This window comes from Oryza sativa, chromosome 3 (assembly GCF_034140825.1).
Source record: "Oryza sativa Japonica Group chromosome 3, ASM3414082v1".
Lineage (NCBI taxonomy): Eukaryota > Viridiplantae > Streptophyta > Magnoliopsida > Poales > Poaceae > Oryza > Oryza sativa.
Window position 1 is genome coordinate 15,285,070 of NC_089037.1, and position 11,461 is coordinate 15,296,530.

General features: G+C 44.0%; 2 protein-coding genes, 1 long non-coding RNA gene and 1 other non-coding gene across 4 annotated transcripts; 3 read left to right on the forward strand and 1 right to left on the reverse strand.

Annotated features, from left to right (window-relative positions):
- Window positions 1-1,375: 1,375 nt before the first annotated feature.
- LOC136355848 (uncharacterized) lies at window positions 1,376-2,330 on the reverse strand. Its single transcript, XR_010740357.1, has 3 exons — window positions 2,018-2,330; window positions 1,901-1,949; window positions 1,376-1,733 (listed from the first exon to the last, which is right to left on the reverse strand). It is a non-coding gene; the product is annotated as an uncharacterized lncRNA (long non-coding RNA).
- Window positions 2,331-3,345: 1,015 nt separating this feature from the next.
- On the forward strand, window positions 3,346-4,882 carry LOC136355631 (uncharacterized). The gene is made up of 4 exons (XM_066308463.1): window positions 3,346-3,720; window positions 3,803-3,921; window positions 4,069-4,204; window positions 4,493-4,882. The coding sequence occupies exons 1-4, from the start codon at window positions 3,346-3,348 to the stop codon at window positions 4,691-4,693; spliced, it is 831 nt and encodes a 276-aa protein (XP_066164560.1). The 3' UTR covers window positions 4,694-4,882.
- A 194-nt stretch (window positions 4,883-5,076) lies between these two features.
- On the forward strand, window positions 5,077-8,958 carry LOC4332967 (probable apyrase 6). Its single transcript, XM_015772688.2, has 8 exons — window positions 5,077-5,777; window positions 6,299-6,411; window positions 6,679-6,786; window positions 6,887-6,929; window positions 7,410-7,592; window positions 7,992-8,089; window positions 8,172-8,368; window positions 8,468-8,958. Exons 1-8 carry the CDS (start codon window positions 5,249-5,251, stop codon window positions 8,721-8,723), a joined length of 1,527 nt encoding a protein of 508 aa, XP_015628174.1. The 5' UTR covers window positions 5,077-5,248; the 3' UTR covers window positions 8,724-8,958.
- Window positions 8,959-9,092: 134 nt separating this feature from the next.
- On the forward strand, window positions 9,093-9,173 carry TRNAL-CAG (transfer RNA leucine (anticodon CAG)). The gene has a single exon. It is a non-coding gene; the product is annotated as a tRNA-Leu (tRNA).
- Window positions 9,174-11,461: the final 2,288 nt, after the last annotated feature.

The following is an 11,461-nucleotide window of genomic DNA, read 5'->3' on the forward strand; positions in this document are numbered from 1 at the left end:
GAAAAATAGGATTTTTGCATGTGGCACATCACGATGCTTGCCTGTAAAAAGAATTTTTAGCCAAAAAGAAAATTTTTGAAACCCTAGCTTGGTAGCGGTCGTCGTTCCCATGCCCAGGGTCGTTGTCACCGCTGCCCCTAAGGTCACCACAATCTTTAGTCACCACTCACCGCTCCTGAGGCAGGCAGCATTCGATCCGCACTCCTAAGGCTACCGTAGTCGTTAGTCGATCCTCCCATGCATGGCGGATCCACCACTCCCAAGGCCAGCGGCGGTAGGTCCGCACTCCCGAGGCCATTGCGGTCGTCGTTGCCACTCCCATGCCTGGTGGCAGTAAATCTGCTATTGAGGTCGGCGGCGGTAGATCCGTTCTCTTGAGGCCGTTGCAGTCATCATTGCTGCTCCCATGCCGCCCGGTGGCGACAAATCCATTCTCCTAAGGCTTCTACAGTCGTCGTTGCTGCTCCCATATGCCCGGTGGCGGCGACAAATCCATTCTCCTGAGGCTGCTACAGTCGTCATTGCTGCTCCCATATGCCCGGCGATGGCGGATCCATGCGCTAAGTATGGGGAGAAGCGATGGAAGGGAGAGGTCACCGGTGGATCCGCTTCTCCTGTTGCTACCGACGGATCCACATACCTCGAGTCTACCGTCATTGTCGTGGTCCCACTTAGCCGATGTTTCGCCCCTCCCCACCGTCGTCGTGGTCACCCTAGCAACCATCACGGCATCGCCCCTTCCCGCACGAGGCAAATCTGACGCCTCCACCACCACTCATCCCACCCCTTCGCCGCTATCGGATCCGGTTACCAACCGTCGAGGAGAGGAGATAAAGGGAGGAGAGGCCGAAAGGAGGATAGGTGAAGTAATAGGGAGGATGGAAAAGGAATTAACGCATGGGAGGAGAGAAAAGGAGAGGGAGCGGGACTACGAAAATAAACCATGTAGGTAGGTTTTTTATTGGGCCCCCTCCTATTTTTTCTACATTTTACATACTAGTAAGCATGCACGTGAAATCCACGTGACTAAATATTTAATAAATTATCATAACTCAAAGATTGACAACAATTGCATGTACAGGTTCAGAAGCAACAAATATCCCCTTTACTGATCAATACATATCCTCAAATTTGACAAGCAAAATATGATTGTTAAAGATCATATTATGAAATTCACATAGCACATGCCAAAATCAGGAGATAATATAGCAAATCTTGAGACTTTGGATGCTCAAACACAGCCAATGTAAGATGCTTGTTTGGTTCAGAAAATTAGACTACAAACACTAATGTGCAGAATGACAGGACTAGGCCATCTTGTAAACAACTCTTCTAACTCGAACACCTCAACATAATTCAGGAAGAACACAAGAAATAGGGCAACCAATTTAGATTACAATGCTCCAATCCAACAGGATTGAGCCGCCGCCGCCATCGCCACCAAGTTGCCCGTTCTGAGTTTTAATTCAGTTCATTACATTGCTTATGTCTGAATCTCACCCACTCACTCGTTCTTTCCCCTCACACACGCCAATTCACACAGCTTTCAACAGCACACTTACATGGCCCAATCAGGCCCATAATTACGAGGATTCGCCTTGGCCTGTCTAGCCGGACGCCGAGTCTGAATTGGGTCCTTCAGGCTGGACGGCCTCCCCTGTAGCCCATCCGATACGCCTCCTTGTTCAGCAGTATCATCCCCTTCTGGTACATCATCAGTGCTCCTGGCACATCTGCAGTTTGGTAATAAGCTCATAAACATCCCACTACTTGAACTCACATTATGTTCATATCAATTTGAAACATCTTTGGGGATACAATAACTGACGGGTCTGCACTTTAAAGTTCTGAAAGAAAACTTGATCCAAGACAGAAGACATGGAGATATGTCAGTGTTAACCTGTTGGTAAGATCTGTGTAGGGAAGAGACCTGAAAGATGGAAAAAGACCTGAAAGGAAGTGAATTGAAGTGGCCTGTATACAATTCGCTGGTGTTTTTTGCAGGGATAATGCTTACCAGGCTGTGCAAAGGCAGACGATGGTGCAGGTCCAATGGAAGGCATGAGCGTGGGTCAGTCGGCGGCAGGAGCGCGGTTGCCAGCCTAGGAAAAGGCAAGGGGTCAGTCGGCGGCAGCGTTCAGGCAGGGCAATGGCGAGGAGAGGCGACGCCGGCGGGAGCGCGCGCGGTTGCCGGTGGAGAGAAGGCGAGGGGTCAGTCGATGGCAGCGGTGTTCAGGCGAAGTGATCGCGATGGCGAGATAGGCTGGGTGCAGGCGGAGTGCGGTTACCGGTCGAGGTCAAGGGAAGGCGGAGGCACGGAGGGCAGGCGTGTTATCGATCGAGAGGTGAGGCGGAGGCGGAGCACGTGGGCTAGGGGTCGTGGGACTGAAGGAGGATTGCGTGTTTCCTTCGGAAAATCCAAGACTTAATCCCGTGCGTTAATTCGAGTGGATCGGACGGATAGGAAAGACCTGTGGGGGGTAGTCCAAGTTGCTCCATTGTAGTATAGACGGTTCTTTTTAACCTTGCCAAAAAACTGAGGGTGTATGAAAAATCATTTCTTTACATTGTGCTAACTCTCTACTCATGCCAACGTAAATCAAATACAGCCTCTACAGTTCATGAGCCAACGTTGTTATCCTCATAAAAAAAACTGATAAATGGGGACAAATTAATGCTATAATCTGAAAATCTCCACAACGCATAAATTAAACTCTATCCTGTTTAGGAGTCCATCTGACAACAAAACCGCCACCAAATTCACAACCTATGCATGCAATGCTCCAAAAATACATCCAAACCTATGGGGATGCTCTACTAGCTAAATTAATTAATTATGAATCTCGGCTCTTAATTCGCTATAGCTAGCACACAGATAGCTAGAGAGATCACGAACATAATCACATGCCAACAAACCCAAGTGAAAAAGATCTCACGAACATAAAAACTGCATTGCCAACCCAGAGATCGAGAGAATTAATTTGCCCCCCGGAATATAATCGACACGGGATTTTGTTTCCTTACTATAGCCGCATGCATATCTCGACAGTATCCATGGCGGCGCCCCCCCCTGCCGAATTTGGGATCCCGTTCGTTCGTTCGCAGGAGACAACAAGAAGTTAATGACGGAAATGCAAGCTCACCACACGCGTATCTGATCATTCATGTTTGCCGATCAATGCCGAGATCGATACAGCTCGGTTAATTAGTTTCCCCATCGAGCAGATCGATCGCTCTCCCTCTTCTTTTTTAACCGCGCAGTGAAGTAGCCGATCGATCGGTTGACGATCGACGCGCGCGTGCTCGGCGGCGTTTGGTTTGTGTGATCGATCGATGTGGCGATCCATGGAGAACGGCGGCGGCGGAGGTGGAGGTGGAGGGATCGCCGGGAAGAAGAGGAAGGCGGTTGGTGGCGGCGGCGGCGGCGGAGGAGGAGGCGGGTCCGGCTACGGCGAGAGGGCGGCGGCGGCGGCGGTGATGAGGAGGGAGCCGCGGCGAGGGCTCGGGGTGGCGGAGCTGGAGAGGATCAGAGTGCAGCTCGAGGCGGCGCAGAGCCTCTTCATGATCCCGCCGTCGCTGCTGCCCTCGTCGTCGTCGTCATCGTCGGCGGCGGCGGTGGTTGCTACGCAACTACGACCACCTCCGCCGCCGCCGCTGCTGCCGTCTCACGTGGCCGGCGTGCGCTACGGCCACCAACAACAACAACAACAACAACAATACGTACGTGAAAATCAAGGAATTTTTTCTTACATCATCCAATCAAAACCCTAGCTGACGATGATATTGGTATTTATATGTGCAGGTTGGAAATGGAGCAGCAGCGCGAACAAGAGATCACCATTTCACTCCGTATTATTACGGCTCATCGCCACTGCAGAAGCAGCAGCATTACACTACTACTCCTAATGATGCTTTGACCAGGCACGTGCCTAGCTTAATTTTGCCTTTTGATACTGACAAAGTCAGAGCAAAATCTTACTTCCTACTCGTCCTGACCTAGCCTCCATTTTACCCTCTGCTAATCACTAAATTTTCTTAATTCTGCGTGTTTAATTGTGTTATTAGCAGGCTATTACTTGCATCAAACAGCAGCAGCAGCAGCAGCCAAGCTTATTTCCAACGTCAGATCAATCAGGATGCTTCAGGCAAGTGCGTCGTGAACGCGTCCCCTCTCCTAAGACAGCAACAGGGTTCATCTGATCAGGTATATATATGTGTACTTGTGCAATTGCGCGAGAAATTCTGCTAGTTAATTAGTTACTAGATAGTAGCAATATAATATAATAGTTAATTTGCTGCTACAGTTGTTACATATATACTGTAGCAGTATATAACGTAAAAGTTACAGTTTTGTAATAATTTTTCACACTATTGCTGAAGCAAACTAAAACATATCGCTAAAATTGCAGTAAACGAATAGTTTTTTTAAATTGCAGTTTTCTGAAATTTACTCTATAATATAATTGACACTGCTCTAATGATATATATGCAGGAGCTATACAGGATGCAGCTGCAGGATTATCGCCGCCGTCGAGCGCAGCCGCAGATGGAGCTGCACGGCGAGACGACTGCGGCGGCGAGTAGATCTCAGAGTATTATTCCGTTTGTGAACCTCGTCGACGACGACGACGACGAGGAGGCTGCTGCCGGCGACGGCGCCGGGAAAGAATTGGACTTGGAGCTCAGGCTCTAGACAACCACGCGATCAAATCAACCATTTGTGGATCCGCACATTGCTGTCAGATTGTTGAGATTTAAACTGAAACGAACAGATTCTTTGTTCTTTGCATAGAAAGTTCAGTTGTACTAGCATTTGGGGGTAACTTATTACCCCGGAGACGCCCTCTTTCTTCAATATATATATTCCAAAATTTCCAATTCAGTGGTATAAATTTGCAACTCAAAAGATTGGAACGTTGAGTTCAGTAGTAATTTATTTATACTCTGAATTCATAGTCGCTCAGAATTCAGAAACACTTCTGATTTCTCATTTCTGTATTGAAAAACTCTAAGCTTACGTAATTACGTTTCGGTTTAAAGTTTACGTAAAGTTGGAGGGCGCCTCCACCCCCGCCGTCCAAGTGCCAGCCTGTACTATAAAAACGCCCCTCCCTGGAAATTTAAAAATCCATTAATAATTAATAAAAAATAAAGCTCGTCGTCGTCGCCGTCTCCCTCGCCGCCGACGAGTCAAAGAGGCGGCGGCGGTGCCGGTACCGGCCGGGCGCGCCCCGGCCGTGTCCCCGCCATGCCCGACCTCACCAAACCCCCTTCCCCTCGCCCCCGCCGCCGCCGCTGCCGCCTCTGCGGCATCTGCCTCGGCACCGCGCTCCTCGCCCTCCTCGTCTCCTCCCTCGCCCACCTCTTCTCCCCGCCGCAGCCGCAGCCGCAGCTGCAGCCGCCGCGGCCCTCCCCCTCCTCCTCGCCACCGCGCTTCGCGGTCATCATCGACGGGGGGAGCACCGGCAGCCGGGCGCACGTCTTCGCCACGGGGCCCGGCGGGCGGCCGGATCTGGCGCGGTCGGCCGTGATGCGCGTCACCCCGGGGCTCTCCTCGTTCGCCGACGAGCCCGCGCGGGCCGGGGATTCGCTGCGGCCGCTGATTGATTTCGCCAGGGAGAAGGTCGGGGGCGCCGCGGCGGAAGTGCGGCTCATGGCCACCGCCGGGCTGCGGCTGCAGGAGGGGCGCCTCCAGGAGGCCATCCTGTCGTCCTGCAGGGACGTGCTCAGGGCTTCCGGATTCCGGTTCGAGGACTCTTGGGCCGAGGTGATCCCAGGTAGTGTCGATTTCTTCCCAGTTCGTAATGCTCAAGTGATATAGCTGGTTGCCTTATAGATGGGGGACTGGGAATTCGATTTAGGTGAGACGTTAGAATTTGAATCTGGTGATGAATCTGACATATTCCATGGAAATGCTAAGGTGTCATGCTGAGACAGCCGCGGTTGTCAATTCAGTCGTTGTTGTGATGGTTGCACATTGGTGATTCCTGAAATGAATGATTTTCTGAAAAATGTGTAGTGGATATTACCGTTGTTTCTTCTCTAGGCTGTATCGTTGCGGGTTGAAGTGTAGTACTCCTGAGAAATACGGCCTCAATTCGGTTTATATTCTGGTTTAGTGAGAGGCATCAAGAAACTGAATCCGGCTATTCGAAAGGGAAAGCGGTGTATAAAGTAATTTGGGTAGTGAATCAGTAAAGGGAAAATCCATTGGATGGTGGATACAGATGGTTTTTCATCATTAGCTGAAATATTGTCAGTATGGATGCTCATTTTTTGGCTGGTTCATTTCTTATAGGCTCTGATGAGGGTATCTATGCTTGGGTTGCGGCAAACTATGCTCTTGGCACACTTGGAGGGGATCCACACAAAACCATTGGAATAATTGAACTTGGGGGCGCCTCAGCACAGGTTCTCTGATAAAGACAGATAAATTCTTTGATTCCTTTCCTTTCCTTTGATTTTGAGCCATGAATCCTCTTTAAATTAAAATCCATGCTAATAAGATGGTACTAATAAGTAATAAAGTTAAGTTATTTAATCTGAAAAGACTCACTTACCTGAGATGGTGTTATCTAGAACCAAGCTCCACATTTGAATATCAATGTTAACACGGTGCTTAATGCTTTGGTTATATTAATGATTTTCTGCCAATCTAATTATTGCTTATTGTTTCAGCTGACATTTGTTTCTGATGAAGTACTTCCTCCGGAACTGTCAAGAAATTTCACTTTTGGTGGAACAACATATACTCTCTATAGCAACAGCTTTCTAAACTTTGGACAAGTGAGCTATTTGTATACATTGAATCACCCACCACTTATGTTATGGACAATCTTGTAATATGATACGATATGCTGACCATATGATTCAATTTCTTTTGCAGAATGCTGCACAAGAATCCTTCCGTGAAATACTGCGGTCAAAAGGTATCTTTTTACTTATTCTTTCAATGTAAAGGATAGCAAAAAAAATAGACATTTGGCATCCCTTACAATGGTAGCTAGGTTGACAAGGGAACACTAAGTTCCCAGAAATGAGAATATCAGAATATTATTCACAGCTAACAAATATGATGTGCTGATGTTAGCCAATAGAACATCAATAATTAGTATACTAACTATGGCTATTCTACTTCTGATGTGCTACAGTGACACAAATATGTCAGGACTATAGTTCAAAGCAACAGTTGTACATTTTAAGTTTGATGAGTGCTGGGTTGAATATCAAAGCTGTTATGTACTTGCATCCATCATTGTATTGTTATTCTTTTATGCATTTTATGCTCTGAATGAAACCAATATGAATACACAAATTCTATTTTATTTTCGTTAATTAGCTTTTAGAGGAACTTGGCTGCATGTACTGAAGTTCAAAGCAGTGCCTTATCATGACTCATGTGGTTGCAGACTCCAAAAATGGTACACTTGTTGATCCATGTGCTCCTAAAGGATATTCTCGCATCAAAGAAGTAATATCAAGACCAAGCAGTGCTTCAAAATCAAAATTAGAGAATCAATTTGCTGATAGTGGGGATGGAGACTTTACAGTGTGCAGATCTTCTTCTTTGGCACTGCTGAAAAAAGGCAACGGTAGGAAATGAATGTGCCATGTTTTTTGTTAATCCCTAAAAGGCTTTATTTACCTGGTTACTTAGTTGCTAACAGATTTCTTTCTTTTACTTTCACTGTTTGTGTGCTTAAGAATACCATGAAAATGATCTGAAGAAAAGTTTTATATGTGATCATTAGCTAAAATATCATACCAGTAAGATGAAGATAAACAAGGTTATAATGGTTAAATATCAGGTTATCCTTCAATTGTTCAACATCAACAAAGATGGGAGGTTCTTTGATTTCATAGACTTAATATCTTCTGTAGCTTGAATACTTTGTTGGAGTTTTTTCTTTGTTCTGACCCAAGGTCAATTTAGCATGATGTGTCAGTTCATTACCACTTTTATCTTCTGAAATTTTATGTCCTAAGTGCAGAAGAGTGCCGATATCAACAATGCCAACTTGGACCAACTTTTGTACCTGAGCTTCGTGGACATTTCTTAGCAACTGAAAATTTCTATTTTACATCAAAGGTCCTCAACTCTACATCCTCCTTGTTTTCCTTGTACATGTTTTCCATTTCTTAGGACACCTACTCACATAATTATGTGCCAGTTCTTTGGACTGAAGCAATCTTCATCACTGTCTGATTTTGTGCTTGCTGGAGAACAATTTTGCAACAAGGACTTGTCTACTCTTAGGAAAATGTATCCTAATCGGTCAGATGATGATTTTTCACGTTATTGCTTCTCATCCGCATATATTGTAGCTCTACTGCACGACAGTCTTGGTGTACCACTGGATGACAAGAGGCAAGAATACCATGGCACATCAATCTTCCGCTGAAATTCACTCTTCAGCGATCTTATATGCTTACCTACTTTTAAATTTAAATGTTCTTATATCCGCAGGATTGAGTATTCAAATCAGGTTGGAGACACTCAAGTTGAATGGGCCCTGGGGGCTTTCATCTCAAACATAAAAGGCGTAATTGTAGAGCCATCAGCAACTGGTAGATCAGCCCATAGAAGTAGACCATTGCTTGCTGTGCTGCTGGGGGTGTTTCTTCTAGGTGGAGCACTTTGCTTGGCAAGATGGAGGAAGCCCAAGACGAAGATCATATACGACTTGGAGAAAGGCCGGTACATAATCACACGCATCAGCTGACGCTGACCTTTGTGCAGAGGAATCACATATATATACGACAGGAATAGATGTTTGTTATGTGTACCATAGTGTACGAGTTCAATTCTTTGTATTCTTTCTCCTTTTTAAGAGCTGGGTGGGAGCCTTAGAGGAGAGATCAAGGATAGCATGTGTGTATGTACAGGACTTGTAGAGCATTTTGCCATTTACTTATTCTATTTATTTGATGATGGAATAACCTAGCTTTGCTCATGTACGTGATATGTCTCAGATCCACTTGTTATGCATGCCTCCCCTAATTGTGAAGCATGCAAGAAAATCGTTGGAAAATGGTAATCCTCCTAAGATGTTTGAGGTGTTATATTGTCAATGTTCTGCAAGCTAGTAAGAGTCAAGATGGCCGAGTTGGTCTAAGGCGCCAGTTTCAGGTACTGGTCCGAAAGGGCATGGGTTCGAATCCCATTCTTGACAATTTATTTTTTATTTTTACATCCAGAGTTTAACTGCCATTCTGATAATTTGTTTTTTTGGGTTTATACGGAGTTTTAAGTGGTGTAAGGTATTTCTGCCAACATCGGTGGACAACCTTATTAACACACACAATTTCGGTTCACTTTTGTTGACAAATTATTAGATCCCTTTTTCATGAATTTAGTGAGGAATGTTCTTCCCTTTTAATTTGGAAATTTTATCTAAGCATAGAACTAGCCAATAATATGCAAACATTTCCCTCTTGCAGCGATCTGGACAACCTTATAAGCACACAATTTCGGTTCACTTTGTTGGCAAATTATCAGATCCGTTTTCCATGAATTTAGTGAGGAATGTTCTTCCCTTTTAATTTGGAAAATTATCTAAGCATAGTACTGGCCTATTATACGCAAACATTTCCCTCTTACAGCGATAAAATTTTCCGTATGTGTTGTGTTGTAAAAGGGGAAACTCTCTCCCTTCATTACTACTCCGTTCCATATTGTAATAAGTTGTTTTTGTATTGTCATAAGTCAAACTTCTTTAATTTCGATTAAATTTGAGTAAATTTTACAAAACTATTAGAGTAATTTTTTAAAAACTGTTTGTGTCGACGTTTGATGTCGCGATTCCGGTATTTGCATAGTATGGGGATCGTTGGTACTAGGATATATGCGAGACTTAGGTAAAAGAGACGGGGACAAGGATTTTTATACAGGTTCGGGCCCCTTATCTTACAGGTAATAGCCCTACATCCTGTTTGCCGAAGCCGGTGTTGCTCTTTATTCACCATAATCACACCAGTACAATATGTGGGGTAGTCTATCTAACTGTTGTCGACTTGGCGGTCTGAAGTGCTGACTCGTAGTCGACAACAGGGTAGCCTTCCTCCTTGAATCTGCATCCAGCGAGGTCAAAGATAGTGCTATGTCTCTCCTGACAGTATCCGTAGACACCGTAGGGGACTAGCCATGCTTATCTCTGAAGTCGATATCCGGCGTCTTGTTTTGATGCATGTTGGCTTGTATGTTGATCTATTGTTCCGTGTCCCCTCTCCTCCTAGGGGGCCTTGTATTTATACCCACAGATATCCCCTTGTCCAAGTAGAACTAGAGAAACTAATATGGATACAATCCGAGTAGTTCTTGTCGTTTCCATGTAGAACTCTATTCATCCTTCCTTATGCGGAACTTCTCCTATATTCGAAGGTTGTTTCCGTATAAGACATGGTATGTGGTGGGTCCTGTCTAGATTTAGTCAACTACTATTAGGTATGTGGTATCCATAACCCTGACAGTTTGATCGTTTGATACTTTGCTCAAACTGTTGAAAAACTATAGTAACATTTTTTATAACACAACTAGAATATTTATAACTCAAAAATAATAATACCGTCATGATCTAAACTGCAAATTTTGGTTTTATGATAACTTCACTACTATTGTAATTTCATGATACTCTGCTTTAAATATGTAGTCTCATCCATGATAAAGTAGGTGCTAAAACTATATTTTGGTAATAAACGTCTTAAATTGGTAGCTTTACGATGGTTTGGTCAAGTATTTTTAGTTTTGCAAATGTACTTAAACTTTTCATGTCAATATAATTTTAACCATTTGTAGGTTTTGTCTTCAAAGGTGATTTTGTAATTCCATAACTTTTCTTTTGAAATACAATTCATTTCGAGTAGCCACAGCATGAGCATTTCACATATATTTTGGTTTGATTTTTCTTAAAATAGTATTTTTTTTACCAGCTTGAGAAATGACTTCTTTTACTTCGATTTGATTTTCATTCTTAATTTACAAACCAGTTAGAAATACGAGTATTCCCCCAAACTTTTAGAGCTACACAAATTTAGGACTTGTTTTGGTTTATTGCAATTCTTAGCCTTGCCAAATTGGCCATTGTTAATATTTTCTCCATGAATTGGGAAGGACTTCAATGCCAAAATTACATTTTGACATTGAACTAAACCAAATAATTTGACGTGCCAATTTCTCTATAAACAAAACACACAACTGATATTTATAGAGTAAATTACATTTTGGGCCACATATTTTTATCAAAATTTTACTTTAATCTATCCTCAAAGTGTTTTTTTTTACTTTGGGCGTATTATTGCCAAATGTTGCACTTTAAACTGGTTGACCCACATATCAATGAGACTAATTACCTTTATTGTACATAATTCACTTATATAGGCCACCCTATCTAAAGGGTAACATGTGGAAACAATAACTAGTTCAAAATGAAAAAAAATACTATAAGAATAATATAAAGTGAAA

What these genes read in the sequence shown, in the direction of transcription:
- LOC136355631 (XM_066308463.1), top strand. Translation starts at nt 3,346, where the DNA reads ATGGAGAACGGCGGCGGCGGAGGTGGAGGTGGAGGGATCGCCGGGAAG. An exon ending in AACAACAACAACAACAATAC is followed by an intron (nt 3,721 to 3,802) that starts GTACGTGAAAAT and finishes TTATATGTGCAG; the next exon opens with GTTGGAAATGGAGCAGCAGC. An exon ending in CCTAATGATGCTTTGACCAG is followed by an intron (nt 3,922 to 4,068) that starts GCACGTGCCTAG and finishes TGTTATTAGCAG; the next exon opens with GCTATTACTTGCATCAAACA.
- LOC4332967 (XM_015772688.2), top strand. Translation starts at nt 5,249, where the DNA reads ATGCCCGACCTCACCAAACCCCCTTCCCCTCGCCCCCGCCGCCGCCGC. An exon ending in TTGGGCCGAGGTGATCCCAG is followed by an intron (nt 5,778 to 6,298) that starts GTAGTGTCGATT and finishes CATTTCTTATAG; the next exon opens with GCTCTGATGAGGGTATCTAT. An exon ending in TTGGGGGCGCCTCAGCACAG is followed by an intron (nt 6,412 to 6,678) that starts GTTCTCTGATAA and finishes TTATTGTTTCAG; the next exon opens with CTGACATTTGTTTCTGATGA.